This window comes from Paralichthys olivaceus, chromosome 3 (assembly GCF_024713975.1).
Source record: "Paralichthys olivaceus isolate ysfri-2021 chromosome 3, ASM2471397v2, whole genome shotgun sequence".
NCBI lineage: Eukaryota > Metazoa > Chordata > Actinopteri > Pleuronectiformes > Paralichthyidae > Paralichthys > Paralichthys olivaceus.
In genome coordinates, this window is record NC_091095.1 from 10870097 (window position 1) to 10885514 (window position 15418).

At 38.7% G+C, this 15418-nt stretch overlaps 2 protein-coding genes across 6 annotated transcripts in view; both read right to left on the reverse strand.

Moving 5' to 3' along the window:
- The window catches only part of opa1 (OPA1 mitochondrial dynamin like GTPase), a 32275-nt gene extending 31791 nt beyond the window's left edge, over window positions 1–484 (reverse strand). For 3 of the 4 annotated variants that reach the window (XM_020080936.2, XM_020080934.2, XM_020080933.2), the window contains exon 1: window positions 285–466. In XM_020080936.2, the coding sequence (XP_019936495.1) occupies window positions 285–313 (29 nt within the window). In that variant the 5' untranslated portion in view covers window positions 314–466. Of the gene's footprint in view, window positions 1–284 lie in introns of all 4 variants that reach the window. The other variant, XM_020080935.2, reaches the window with a different exon arrangement.
- Window positions 485–1620: 1136 nt separating this feature from the next.
- Window positions 1621–15418, reverse strand: part of atp13a3 (ATPase 13A3) — a 34402-nt gene continuing 20604 nt past the window's right edge. For both annotated transcript variants that reach the window (XM_069521895.1, XM_020080930.2), the window contains exons 15-34: window positions 15146–15207; window positions 14891–15041; window positions 14530–14649; window positions 14186–14203; window positions 13627–13780; window positions 13282–13402; window positions 12747–12871; window positions 11813–11973; window positions 11603–11731; window positions 11419–11498; window positions 11171–11213; window positions 10952–11061; window positions 10568–10664; window positions 10414–10486; window positions 10115–10292; window positions 9812–9990; window positions 9628–9716; window positions 9304–9384; window positions 8469–8561; window positions 1621–6937 (exon numbers count right to left, since the gene is read on the reverse strand). In XM_069521895.1, coding sequence (XP_069377996.1) covers window positions 6743–6937; window positions 8469–8561; window positions 9304–9384; window positions 9628–9716; window positions 9812–9990; window positions 10115–10292; window positions 10414–10486; window positions 10568–10664; window positions 10952–11061; window positions 11171–11213; window positions 11419–11498; window positions 11603–11731; window positions 11813–11973; window positions 12747–12871; window positions 13282–13402; window positions 13627–13780; window positions 14186–14203; window positions 14530–14649; window positions 14891–15041; window positions 15146–15207 — 2259 coding nt within the window. In that variant the 3' untranslated portion in view covers window positions 1621–6742. The remainder of the gene's footprint in view (window positions 6938–8468; window positions 8562–9303; window positions 9385–9627; window positions 9717–9811; window positions 9991–10114; window positions 10293–10413; window positions 10487–10567; window positions 10665–10951; window positions 11062–11170; window positions 11214–11418; window positions 11499–11602; window positions 11732–11812; window positions 11974–12746; window positions 12872–13281; window positions 13403–13626; window positions 13781–14185; window positions 14204–14529; window positions 14650–14890; window positions 15042–15145; window positions 15208–15418) is intronic.

Genomic DNA, 15418 nt, shown 5'->3' on the forward strand with positions numbered 1-15418 from the left:
CCGTTCTGAGATAAGTCACAGCCACCCGAGTTAGCTACCCAGCTAACCAGTTAGCTGGATAGCTAACGTCCCGATAGCGCAGTGTAATAAATAATAATAATAATATGTCAGTGACAGTGTGAAGACAGGTGCATTTTGTTAGCTATAATATTTTTTAAGAGGTGTCTTATTCCCAGCTAGCTTGTCTGTCCCCAGCTGTCAGAGGAGGCAGCTCCATCAGTGTTTTCCTTCCGCAGCTAACACATCCAGCTTAACCGCTGCACCTTCACTAAATACGGACTCACCAGGCGGCTTTGCCCCCGACACGCAACATGGTGCGGTTCTTAACAGCGGCTGAACACAAAACTCCTTCAAATTCACTCTTCAGGCACAGTTCAATTCATCTCTCCAAATGGTGCACATTACAGCTAACTGTCTCGTTAGCTAGCAAGGACACAGCCAGAATGACAGTCCACTTCCTGTGGACGGTGCAACCGCCAAATCGGCACCGGAAGAGAACGCACCAGTAACAATAGTTCCTATCTTTTGGCGTAATCTTCTTTTCATTGACCATTGAGTTTGTTTTATTGTGGATGAATCTGGAGGATTTTAAATAAATATATATATTCCTAAATCATTAACTTGTCAATCCTTTTGTTAGATTTTCACCCATGGATGTAAATTTAGATATAAAAAACAAATTTCCCAAATTTTCTAAAGAGGTCTAACAATATATTAATTTCTAAATCTAATCACAAAAACCCAAAAGAAAATACTTCTTTTAATATCTTAGTGTTACAACCTCCTGGCTCTTCTGTCTTTTGATATCCCGTCCATGTACACTATGTTTTGTTCTCTCTCTAATAAAGAATTGAAAAGTCTCAACAGCCTCTCCTCTGTTTTTGCTTCTCTCCAAAATGTTCTTCATCAGCTGTGACTCCAAAACCCTGAAAGCATGTTTTGTGTGCCCATCCCAAATGTATAGGATCAGTAAAATGGGCCAAAATGTGTGGCTATTCATCACTGCATTATAATAATAATAATAATAATAAAATTGGTATTTCTCTTCTGACATTGTATCAGTATGGAATCAATGCAACTGTTTCATAAAAACATAAAATGTATTATTTATAAATACAAATGTTGCAGCCTTACAGTATTTCTGTGATGGAATAATATCTTGTCCGAGATGAAGACTGTTTCTTTTCATCCCCAGTTCAACTGTCACACAAGAAAACCACCAACTGAGATTAATTTTCCTCAGCAAACTCTGCAACCTAAGAGAGCCATGGAAAGTGCTCATGAAGTAGTCGCAGTAGACATCATCCTGAGAGCTGACTATCTGATTTTTAATGTAAATTAGAAATACCCATAGCTGAATGTAATTTGAATAAACTGTAATTATAAAGTCATGGGCAAAGTGCAAGTGACAAAGTGTGAATGAACAGACTGATACGCAGGGTCTGTCAAGGGATCAGTATACAGCTGCTTATGTAAACATTTGTGCACTTTAAAGTATTATACTGACAGTATTGAGAACTGCAGTACCCTAAAGCCACATGTAACCCAATTCAGGGGCTGGATCCTCCAAAGCCCACATTTATAGTGAGAATGCATAGAAATATGACAATATGCAGCAGATAGTTTTCAAAACATTTATTGAAAAGAAAGAAATCAAGATAAATCTGAAATACAATCCTCAGGGAAAAAAAAGAAAATAAATAAAAAATAAATTATGAGGTAAAAAAAAAATCCAAAAAATGTACATCTCCGCCAATAACAAAAATACATATACCCAAATTAACCTCCTGCTGAGGTGTCAGAACTGCAAATAAAGAGTGCTGACATACATATGGACTGTAAGAAGTTTTTACCACACGTATATTTTCATTCAGTTTGGGTATCAACTTTTATTTTTTCTATTTATCAGAAATAGACATTTCCCTGAGGAAACAACATCAAAATGAGGCTTCATGTACTCAGTGGCTGACTCAATCTAAAAGTCATTCGATGGTTTTAAAAAAATACACCATGTGAGAGGCCAATGCTGACTGTCGGTATATGTTGTACCTGTATAAGCACATAGAGGCCTCAGCATTAAATCAATTGCTTCGACATAGTTGTGTCAGAATAAAAGGCAAAACTGTAGCGTAGAGGAAAAGCAATAGTATTTACACTTTGCCATCATTAAATTGATGAATTATCTGACTCAAGGTGCACAGTCATGACACAGCTGATACCGAATAATTTTGCCCCTAGCAGCAATATAACCACTTCTACAATAGACTGCTGATATTGAGCAGCAATGCACATTCTCTTTTGCCAATTTCATATTAAATTTACACAGATGCAAACTATTTTTTTAAGTTCTAGACCAAAATAAAAGTCAAACACATACATTGGATGATTGGACATAAAAGTAACAAGATTGTCAGATGTTTAAATTTGCTGAAATGAGGTGATAATATACAACATTAAATTAATTATTCCCTTCTTGTGTCAGATCCTTGGTTTTAAGAAAAAAATTGTATAAAAGAGAGAGAGAGAAAAAAAAAAAAGAAAAGCTAAGAAGTAGAATTTGCAAAGACACATTTTTCTAATCAAAAAGTTTAAAGTCAACATTTGCTGCAGTATAATTTACCCAAGACAGATCAAACACTGATCACACTTCTCAAAATCTGGTTAACATTGTGAAATAAATGCCCAGGATTCATGCCCAAATAAGGAAGATCCAGCCGAATGCAAGTCCACGACAAACAAATCCAACAGACAGTACAAATCAAAAGTTGACAAACAAGTGATTGTAACACACAGTACCAAAATAGCAGTAAAAGACACACCAGCCCTTTGATAATCCAAAAACATACACTTTTAAATCTAAATCTTCTCTGACTTTTATGCACACACTAGAAATGTATCTCATATAAACAGACAGAATCCGACATCTAATATTATTATTATAACTGTTTAAAGTCCATTTCTGCCCAGTTAAATCAGATTTGAAAGAACTGAACAAGCTAAATAAATCTTTGTTTTGAACTCTTTTTTTTTTTAAATAATCTATATAGATGTGATGAAGTCTTTGGGAATAAAATCAACAATGGTAGTATTGCATTGCATTCAATTTTGTTCTTTACAAAACATTCAATTTTAGCCTCAGTAGGAATCTATGGAGAAAAATATCAAATCCTGAAATCAACGATAAAAAGAAAAACACCACTGAATATTCAGAAGCATAGAAGCCAATGTGGCCCTTGTTTGAGCACATCAGCAAGTTTGTCTCTTTTTAACAAAATAACAGATTTAGACTATTCTTCTGTAAATTGGCACCACAATGTCCATTTCAATCATACTATTCATCTTACCAGTTTTATCAACTATACACCCCTCTCATATTGACAAGTTGTCCACAAAATACTATAACAAAATACTTTCCTCATTAAATAAACTAGGTATCCATGGAAACTATGGTCACATGTCACATTTGAGCTTGTCACAAAAATGTTATGGGTCAAATGTTTCATATACATTTGGATTATTACATGCATCTCAATAGACAATGGCTTTTAGCAACTGAGGAACTTCAGACATTTGTTATCACTGAAATTGAAGAAACCTTTTGCAACTGTTGAATAAACTCATTGATGATCAATAAGCTAAAGATGATGTTATGTGCCATATAAATATCATACAACACAAACGTTTGAGAAGTAATTTGCTTCAGGTCACTGAGGAGTCAAAAATGTATCACCTTGACATTCGTTAGACATGGTCTCTTATAGCCACTGAGTCACACTCTGAAAAGAGAATCGAACATATAATTCATGAAAGACAGCCTGCAATTAGTTATACTGACATTAGGAACCAGCTGAGTATTTTCTCATGTGATCCTCCACCATAAATCAGCATTTTGACTTTTAAACATCTCTGGTGACTTTAAGAAGTCTGTAGTTTTCTCCTTAAGTGACTGTTCATAATGATTTATGAGGAGTTTCTAATGTAATATGGCTAAAAAAGGATTTATTTGCTTTTAAAAAAGTGTTAAAATGCAGAAAATGTTTTCAAATCCACTCAAGTGTAAACCGTTTCTTTTTTCTCAATACTTTGATTTTTCCCAAAAATTTTTTTGCAAAAGGAGGAAACTACAAGCTTCTACGGCTACCCTCAAAGTCTACAGACTGTGTGAGTACATTATATTTTGGGGAGATAATGGGGAGCAGCAAGAAATAGCAGTGAACATAAATATAGCCCTTAACTCTCTATGCAGGTAGCCTGTGTAATACATGAATACAACTGTGCATGGTAATCTGCATCTGTCTTATGCAGGTTGTGCTGTTGCGCGGATCTTTTGATTGCATCAAGAGCAGCGAGAGGATAAGATGCAAAATTCTTCTTAATTCTCCATCACACTTTCAGTCTTCCATAGGAAGAAATTGTGTTAAAAAAAAAGACTACTGGCTTTCTGTAGCCAATCTGGAGTTTGCAGATGCAGGATGCTTTGATTCATATGGTCTCATGCACGATAGCCAGACAGATTCATGCTGCCTCTCGTGTGGAATTTCTTTTTAAAATACAGACGTGTTGATGTAAATGTGTCTTCTACAGTAATGCTGTATATTTGTAGTAATAGTTCTAGTATTGCAACCGTCTAGTCTTTCAGGTCCTCAGAACATGACACATACGGAGGTGGCTTCATGCAGGTGTTGATGTACTTTTAGTTTCATGTCCGACGTGACGAGACGCTGACAGGACATGGTTCAGACACAAAAACATTGGATTAACGGTTTATAGCCACACTAGCAGCTTGCAAGGGTGCAAAGTTCCTGACACCCTTGATAACAGATTTTGATGGATGTAAAACATTTAGTATGTTAGCATGCTGTGTTGGAATATCAAAGTTCAGCTAATGTTGATAATTGAATCATAAGCTTAAGAGGTAACCTGTTATGTTCTAGTGTTATTGACATTTTGGTGACATGAAATGTTTAATGAGGAGCTACAGAAAAGAACATCCATGTTGGAGTTCATGACAGTATATGAGATATTCCAGTCTGAAACAATCAGTTGATTCACTATGCTAGCAAAACTAAAAAGCGAAGATTAATTTTTTGAAAAAAACAGGTAACCAGGTTTTGTCAGGTAATCTCTGACAAAAATAATGGAGAGCCTGTCACAGGTCCCAGCCTGTGGTTGAGAGTGGATGAGCACATCTGTTTGTGTCTGTCTGCCTCACTGTTCTTAGGTCATTTTTTACAATCCTGACTCTCCGTTCACTTTCACTGTTTTGTACTTTCTGTGATGTATAATGTGTGGCCACTTCAAATACCTTTTTTGCATTTTCACAAACAGTATGATTGATATAGGCCATGTTACAATGTGGCTGAGGACAGCAGGTCTATAAATACATTGTAATATTTTCAGACATATTGTGCAGTTTCCAAATCAAACTCATCCTTATACTTTTCCAGACTTGTACGATCAACCACTTTGATAGTTATATATTTGTGTTTATTATTAAATGGGATCATGAACTTCTGGTTGGGCTGTGCAATTTAAGAGACCACAGCTGTCCATCATTCTCAAATTCCTACAACTCGTCGTGCTTGATCTTGTGGTTCATTCATCACAGGGTGAGATTAAAAACTGTTTGGTTATCACAAAATGACTCATTGAAACGAGTCTATTATGTACATTAGATGTTTAAGACCACTACATAGTAGCAATCAGAGCCAGCAGCACCCATACCAGGTCAGACTGGGTTTAAGTCCTAAAATGAAGTGATGGCTGCTGGGAAAAACAAAAACATATTGGACATTTTGCAGTTTGTTTTAAAAACTGTAAGATCACATCATATTGAGTTGGTCAGTGCAGACACCTAATCTATCTATTACTCAGTCCACGTTCAACTACAGGCTTCCAACATCAGAATCTCTCCATTTCAAACCGGAACTACTGTCCTCTACCTCAAACTCTGCCACTCTTCCTATATGAGCCAATCCTCTTAGTTGCAAGTTCAGTCAGAGTTGGTCGTACTTGAGGACTAAATACTTTATATTTACATCAGAAGCGGGTCCTCTCTATGGAGGCCGCCATGTTTTTACTGTAGCCCAGAACGGACAGATTAACACCTTTTGAGTATTTATGACAACTGGAAGCTACCACAGGTTCTCTTTTTGTGTTTGGAAGGGGAGGGTGAGGTGAGGGGTGTTCAGCTGCAACATGCAACTTCACCACTAGATGTCACTTAATTCTACACATTGAACCTTTAAGTCTAAATGGGTTTTCTAATAATGTGGTTGCAAATGAAATGTGAACACCTAGTTATTTTTAACAGTGGGAGTGTTGAAATAATTTACTAGCACAAATTTGTCAGAAGCTATCTCTGAAGTGGAGTGGGTCTTTAGCTCTACACAAAGACGAGAGACATTTATTAGGTTGACTTGTGATTTTGAATTGGGGTTGCTGCTCAGCTTTGGTGAACAGACATCGCAACAAGGGAAGGGAATCAACTTTGACGTACAGACGTTTAAGGACATTTAAAGCAAGAGAGACCTGAGAGTCTGAGACCTCGTTCGAGATGCATGGACCCCACCATCTGTGTAATTCTGTGGTTTTTGCAGTAGTGTCTATGGAACTACAGTGTTGGAGGCAAGTCTCTGAATGGTGATGACAAGCAATCATCCTATAGAATGTGCTTTCACTAAGCACACCTTTAAAAATGTCTACTGTATGAAAGGATGGCTGGAGGCATTGTGGGGGGGTGCTAGGAGTTGATCATGAATTGATAAGTGGAGCCATTTTCAGGGCGGGGTTTGGCTTCTGTGGTGGTGGTTGGCTTTGGAGGCCAGTCAGGGTCCACACTCAGCTCCTGGGCCAGATGCATGTAGCGGGCCTTGGGCATCTTGCGTGGGCAGCACAGCCAGGACAGACACTTGTACGCCTGCAGGTCAATGCCCCTCTGAAAATACCACAACCCCAAAAATAAACAAATAAATATAAAAAAAAAAAAAAACAGAGATTGGAAATAAGGGAAGGATGAAATGTTCCATGAACTGGTTTCCTGCTTTGTTCAGATTTAAAAAAACTTAAATTAACAAATCAGACAGTGACATGCATCTTTAGCTGTTGCATGCAAAACAAAACTGGAGAGGAGACATTTGCTCGATACACAGGCACATTTCTTTACCATTTGCAGCAGGTGCACATGCATGCAAGTCGTTCAAAACTAAATTCTGCATGATAGTTAAAGGAGTTGCCTGTGGAAAGTTTAAGAGCGAGCCTTCTCCTTAAAAACAAGCTCATTGAGTCACAGATAGAACAAAGGATTCCACAGGAGATCTCAACAGATGAAAATATATTACTAACATTCAAAAGTAGCCGGCTTTAAGTTTTTAAACATACTATACCTGTTAGGAACCACTGTAACTGTTGACTGACAGACTTAGCTAAAGGTTCGTAAGCGACAAGTGCAGCAAACAGAATGCTTCAGTTTGGGCACCCCATAACATTTAAGCTCAAAGACAATTTCAATTTCAGGGTTTGTTGCTCCAGTCTAGTGCAGAAGCTTAAAGTCGTAATGAATTAAAAAATAAACTTTGAACAATTAACAGTAGAATAAAACTGTTTATTTATCTCTTGTCGTTTATCTCTGTGCTCAACACGCGTTGTGTCTTTTTTGGGGCGCCAACCTGAAAAGATAACACCTCTGACCCAAGCTGTCACTGGTCTGTAGGCATAAAAAGCATTTACAAGCTGGAGGGGTTACTAAGGACCTACCATGCAGGGTGCCCAAAATGTTCTGATTAGGGAAATAGTAGTGAAATATTAAATTGATCTTTATACTTTTTGGAAATCGGCGAATCTTTTAGTCACTGCAATAGAAACTTAGACCAGGGGTGCCCAAAGTTTTTCATGCCACATTTAGAAACTAAATATATACTCATGTATGTAAAGACCTTAGATGTTTATCTAACAGATAACTAGCATATCATGACTGGACTGGTTGGATAGTGGAGAGTGCTCTCTTGTTGCTTCCCTATTCAGAATGTTACTACACTAGCACATGTAACATGCTGAGCATGAAGGTGTTAACCACCTTGTTAAAAGGAAATGTTGTATGGTACTTTGAGTGAGCATTACTAATTCACTTTAACATCAAGCCAGTGGCTTCCTGGTGATGACTCATTTATCTCAGTGTAAATAGGTTAAACAGCTTCAGTATGAATGTAATAAAGTAAACTCAATGTCATAAAGCTAATCTGAAACAGAGTGAAGTACCACTGTAACCATTATCAAGCCTTGAACCGAGTGTCCATCAGGACAACACGAGGTGGAGAAGAAAAATCAGAATGAGACTGAGGTCTTGGTTAGGGGTTAAAATAGAAAGGTGTGCTCTGTAGTATTAGAGATACAAGTCGGGACAGTGAGAGGGAGCACCACACAAGAGGAAAATGAAAGGGCTAGAGAAGAAGGTGTCAGATTTTCCCAACCTGTGGTGTAGGGGCGGCAGGAGTGATGCTGAAGCTGCCCTGTTTGTCTCGGCTGAACACAAGCTTCCATAAGATGAGGTCAAGGATGAAGGTCTATGGAATAGCGCAGTGGGCAGGGGAAAGAATTACAGAGATTTGATTTGAAATTAGATTTCACATATTGCGCTATTGTGTTTTTTCACTGGTTTTGTCACATTGTGTCAAAGGTTTAAGTAATCATGTGTTGCAATTAATCTTCCATTAAGTTGTGTGTTAATAATTACATGCAAAGTTAAAATGACAATTAATAGAATTAGTAAGGAGACATTACATTAATCCTGATATCTCAATATATCAAAAAATATTTGATTATGTGCAAAATCACTTTGGTTTGTTTTTTTATTTCATTGTGGAGGTGAAAGCAGGTTTCTCTGGGAGTTTGGGTGTCTGCAGTTTGTGTATGCAAGGGCAGCTGTCTAGAGGAGATCAGAGTGATACTGCTCCACTGTTTGGGACAGGCCAGCATAAACTATCCGTTGCCATGCAGTTGTACAATAATAAATTATTTTCTTAATCCGTCTGTCAACAGATTAAACAAGCGTTCGCTGCTTTGAGGGATATCAAATACCTGCATACATTTCATCCAAAAATGTTAACATTAGTCACTAGTTTTAACAATTGCAAACAATAAGTGTCTCTTGTTTAAGACAATAATATTCATAATATTCTTCTCACATCACAACACAAGATCAATCCTTCTCTCCAGCAAAGTGAGACAAAGATGAGCACATAGCATGAAAAAACTGAACATGAGAAAAACATTGAATGTTACCATGTGAGTATGTGTGTGTCTTACCTCCACCACCACAGACACAGCAGCATTGACTATGATAATGAGGAAAAGTTTTACCCTCCAGTCAAAAGGGACACAAACAATCTGCACAAAGAGAGAGAGAGAAAGAGAGAGAGAAAGAGAGAGAGAAAGAGAGTCCAATGTTGACCATCAATCTTGTGACATTAAAAACTCAGCCAGTGGTTACTACCAATGCTTTAGGGTCTGCATCTTAAGTAAGGCATGTATAAAGTAAATATGGTGCTTGGTATGATAAAAACCAGACACAATTTGTACACCAGAGCTGAATAAAGGTGTGCATTTCTTTTGTGAATGATGTTTTCTTACCTCTAGAAACGTGTCAATAGTTTTCACAGGGTGGAACATGATGAACAGTAGGAAAAAATACAAAATCAGGACAGACACCACAAAAGGCCCTGCGGAGAGAAAAAATACACATAAACAAACTTACAATATAGAAAAGTACAAGTATATGTAACTATATAAGGACAGATTTATTCAAGTTTCTTACAGTTCTTGTAGCTGGGCTGCCTGAACGGTTTGCCCTTCGAGAAAACAATGGCAACAATGAGATACTGGAAGGAGGAGACATAGAAGAGGCTGGTGTTCGCAAAGTTTTGGATGTTGTGGTCGTCCACTTGTGTGTTGTTGAGGTCGGACATGTTAATGTGTGATGACAGGTTGCAGACACTGGGTGAAGACAAAGTTTGATTCAATATAAACGTGTTGATTAAAAATACAGCAACACAAATTTAACAGACACAAATGATAAAATATTTGATTTTGTACATTGGTCATGACAGCAGTTACTCACTCTGTGAGGGGTGTCCAGATGGTGTACCACGGCTGCTGCTGGACCCACAGGAATGTTAAGGTCTGGAAGCCCAAGCAGATGAGGATCTGTGTCAGCACAGAGAACAACAGAGACCCTGAGATCAGACCTGATGGCGGCCGGCGCGGCACAAGCTCTTTCCACGCTGGATTGAGACTCACTGAAAAGGAAGAAGGACAGTAAGTTAAGACACAGGTTAAGAAAACAAATAAATGTGTGAGACATAACCATGGTGTAATTCATATTGCTTTTGTCTATATTGTTACTACTCTTCTACTTACTGGTAAAGACAATAAGGAGGATTATGGCGATATCAATAAAGAGGAACTGGAAGTCTCCGAGGTTACTGAGGATCTAAAAAACAAAGACAACAGACAGTTCAGACTTCTTCTTAATTCAACTGCTAATATAGATTGTGGAGGCAGCAGTACGTACAGAATAGAGGAGGGTGACACTGATGTACTGGATGATGCTGTAGAGGGCCATGAACTTGAACACACAGAAGGAGGTGATGAGAGCGGCGCGGCCCTCCCTGTAAAAGCAATTAACCACCATGTTATCTCTAAATGCAACACACAACCCCAAAAGTCAACAAAGTAAGCAAGTTTAATCCACTTCAAAGCAAAATACTAAAAAGACTCCACCAAATGAGGGAAAGTCAATGATAAAACAGTCACTATGACAACAGCCTATGCTACAAAATCACAAGTAACAACTCTCTGCCCATGTTGAACTTGAGGAGCTCTTCCCTTCAAGTTTTATTTCTGCATTTGTTTATTTAAATGTGTGGAATGAATCTAAAAAGAAGGACAGAAATACCTGATGAGGCTGGGGACACAGGAGATGTTGGGGGTCCTGGATGTGAAGGGAGAAGCTACAGAGGCCTCAAGCTCTGAGAGAGAGATGCCACCATGAGCCCTCTTCAGAGCCTGAGTGAGGAAAGAGACAGATAGTTTAAGTACAGACTAGAGTACGTTAATTTCCATTTCAATCTGTTATTGTCAGACCAAACATTTATTTGTATGGTGGTTTACATACCCCACAATCATTAGCTCCATCTCCACACATCCCCACAAAGTAGCTGCATGTAAGAGATAAAGAACAGTAACTCCATGCTCAATTTGAACATGTCTATTTTTTCTACAGCTTTTATTGACAGAGTATTTCTTCCATTAATGACAACAGCTAACAGTCTCAAAACAAAAAGCACTTAAAAAAAAAAAAAAAAAACTTTCTCAAAGTACTTTTTTTAACAGCTACATCACGTGTTTGACTTAAATACTCACTCTACACCCTGCAACGCCTCTATAAGCTCGGTTTTCTGGTCTGGGGCCATTCTGGCAAACACCGTCCCTTGAAGCACCAGCTACGAGGCAGAACACATTATCAGAACAGCACTTTCCAAATACAACAGTAGGAGCTGCACCAGTTAGGAGTTATATCCACGCTCATAGAAGAGAGACCTCATACCTTTTGAAGCATGTCAGGGAAATGCTCCGAGATTATAGCGAATGATTTCCCATTCATTGCAAAGTGGTACAGTTCTTGTGCTTTGGGTTCATCCTCATGACACACGTCCTCTAGGCTGATGTTCACTTCCTATCAAGAAAGGAGAATTACTGTTTGTTTATGTATGTGTCTGTACAAGTATTCTTGTCAGAGTCAGTCGCATCGCTTCACCTCCAGGCGAGACGTCTTTATCGGCTTGTCAGCGTATCTCCAGGTGATCTTGGCGGTCTGCCCGTCATGGGGAGGATGGGCATCAGCAATGATGACCATGTCCTGGGGTGGGATCATTCCACAGTCACGAGCCACTGAAATTGCTGTCAGCATATTGTCACCTGGAATGTGGTCAAACCATCGAGATTAAATAAAGAATACCCACAAGGGTAAACTGATTTATAAATAGACTTTTTTCATTCTCTGCCTCACTATCTTCTCTGCCTATCCCACAAGTGGAGATTTTACCAGCCTGTGACTGATGGTTGGATGGTGAATGAAAACAGAGGCCCATAGTCCTGGGGCACATTATTACCACAAGGGGTCACTCTATCAAATGAGTTTAAGGGATGATGACATTTAGTGATTTTGCAAGAAACTGGTAAGAGAAAGAAAGCCTGAGACAGAAATAGCATCTACTGTGTGTAGATCATCAATCAAGCATAAATTATAAATTACATTTCTGCTTTGATGTCATTTTGTCTGCAGCAAGCTTACAGTGGAAAATAAAAGGAAAGCAAAGGCAAACAGAGGATTGTCTGGTAGACATTTGAGTTTGTGTGTTGCACTGTGCAGCCTAGAAATGTTGTGAGTTGAGATTATGCGTACAGCTGAGTAAATACCAGTGGCTAAACGGAATGTCAAAACCACGGATAATCGCATTTACTGTGCTGCTTGTGTGAAAGCAACTCAAGAGGTTTAACCAGCTACAGGGAGTAATGTAATGATTGTGTGTATTTGTATTCTATGTTCGGTCCTTGAGCCTGCCTCATTCATCTTTATTTATAGTATGTGGTTTTTGCAAGCTTATTTTCACATTTAAGACTTTTATGATGCACAGTTTAAGGTTGTGTGGGTGTGAATGTTTTTATGTGCAGTGTGTGTGTGCGCTCACCAGTAACCATGACTGTGCGGATGTTGGCTTGGTACAGGTCCTGCAGAACACCTGGAGTTTCTGCCTTCAGCTTGTTCTGCATGATGATCAGACCCAGGAAATCCATGTTCGTCTCTATGTGATCCCTGTTTTAAATGAAGACACAAACACTTTAGTACTTAGAATCCCAAAACGTGTTTAGTACTGCTCTCAATAAATCATTACTGATATTAACACTACAGATTTTGCTTGACAAAGGGACCCGTTCAGGACCTTTTTATTTAACTCACTGAGCACTCTCAGCTCTTCATGGATTCCACCTAGATGTTGTACATATTTCATTGAAATTTTGTTCCCTGTTGACAAGATAGAATTAAATAATTTCTTTCCATTTGTGCTGCTTATCTCACGTTCTTATCTCCAGTTTGAGACATGGTGGACTGTCATTTTGGCAGTTGCCATTGGATGATGTTAAATTGTGGCCATGAAGGGATCAACATGGACAGTACACACAATAGGTTATAACATTCAAACCATATTTAATAGTAAAGGTTACCTGTTAACATTCTGAACTTTGTGCCAGGTAAGTTTGGATTCCAATCGACGGTGTGCCAGAGCAATGACCCTGAAACCCTGCATTGTGTAGCCTTCTAAAACCTCTGCAAAGTTATCTGGCACTGCAAAGAGAGAAAGAGACAGCAGAGAGATACATAAAGTCAGAGAGGCATAAAAGCAAGAAAAGAAAACAAAGTTATGAGGCTTTTGTGATGCAACTGATTTTCATTTAATTCATTTTCCATCATTGTACAGGTAGTGTACTGTATGTGCTAAAAGCCTTAAAACATAAAATAAAAATGTAAAGCATTTCCTACATTTCCACAGCAGACCGTGCACACCTCACCTGTGTCTCTCTTGCAGAGACCAGCCACCACCTCTGGCGCCCCCTTTGTGTAGGCATCCATACGTTTCTCCCCCAGCAGACGAGCTACCACAGTCATTCTCTGGAGAGCTGATGAAAAAGGAAACTGGCGCACAATACCGATCTCATACACAGACTGCACGCACACACACACACACACACACACACACACACACACACACACACACACACACACACACACACACACACACACACACACACACACACACACACACACACACACACACACACACACACACAATTGCTGACTCAGTTCCGCATCAGGCTGACAGTGCAAACGGAACAAGGCAGGGAGTAGAGAATGTGTGAAAGCGTATTGTGCGTATTGGAGAAAATGGGAAACTGAAAAAAATCTATATGTATGTCATATATAATGCTCATTTAATTGACATAGAATTGAAACATTACTATCATGACAATACAAACTGTTAATTCTCAATATTCTAGTTTTTTTCAGAGATCTGTGTTGTTCAAGATGAGATTCAAAACTACACTTTCAAAGAGGAAGCAGATTTCTTACCGAGAGCTCATAGAGTTCCTAGAAAGAGAAAAAGAACAGAGAGGTATGTTGGTAAAAGCACAACATAATTGTTGTTGCTACTGTATACTGAAATGATAGTGTCGATATGTTGCATGATAGCCCATATACTGTGAATTTAAGCTTTAATCAAATTGAATTAGCCGATAAAATAAAACAAGTCATAAAATGTAAATCTCCTCAACCTCACTCCTCTGATACTTAACTATAAAATTAGATTTGAATCAATTTCACGTTCATTACAATCTTTAAATTAACAGATCAATATGATTTCACCATCTCTCCAAGAGTTCTAACTTAAGGAATATTTGGGTTGCTGCACATACCATGTCTTGTTCTTGTGACATTGCAGGCTCTTGAGGCAACAGCTGCTTTGGGGGTCGAACTACAGTGGGCATGATACGGTTGTGGAGCGAGGTTTCCTCCTCAGTGGCCTCCTCCAGGATCTGGGTAGACAAAGAAAAAAATGTGATCAGAAAAATGTAGTAAAAAAACAAACAAGAATGGGTCAAAATATTTGTTAAAATAATATCTTCTTCTGTCTATCACACACAGGTAGCCTACACGTAAAATTAGCAATGGCTGTTGGTCCCCATATATTTTATTCAGGGTGGTCTGGCCTTATCACATTCCCACAGTCCTTCCCTCACCAACTTTAAGTTCATGGATAGACACAAAACAACTCACCCAGCCAGTAGCCTCAAACATTTTGAGGTCCAGTGGGTCCCCGGACAGCTGGCCCTCTATTTTTGTGAGGGAGTGGCAGGTGGCCATGCAAGCCACAAACTGGGACTTGACAAGATTCTCCTTGTAGGCATTTTCCTCCGACAGGTGGAAACTGGACGGGCAGGAGTGGTAGGTGCAATTCAGCAATGCAGCCTGAATTGTAATGAAACAGTGGTAGTTTCATGTTCGCTTAATTAAGAGTACAGGTCAGCTTACCTGCCATTCTCAACTCTCTGGACACCCCACAGGTCTAATCCATCTTCCGTTAGAGTTCCAGTCTATAAGAAGAAATGAAGCAGAATTGATGAGCTGTGCAGTACCACACAACCAGTCACAGGTGGAATTCATCTGAGCAACAATAACAGTTTTAGTTAATTTATTTCATATGGCACGATATATCTACCAAATATAAACATCAAAAATATCGCTCCAAATCCTTGGTTAATCTATATGTATTGTGCATTTGTGTATATTTTGTTTATCAACAGA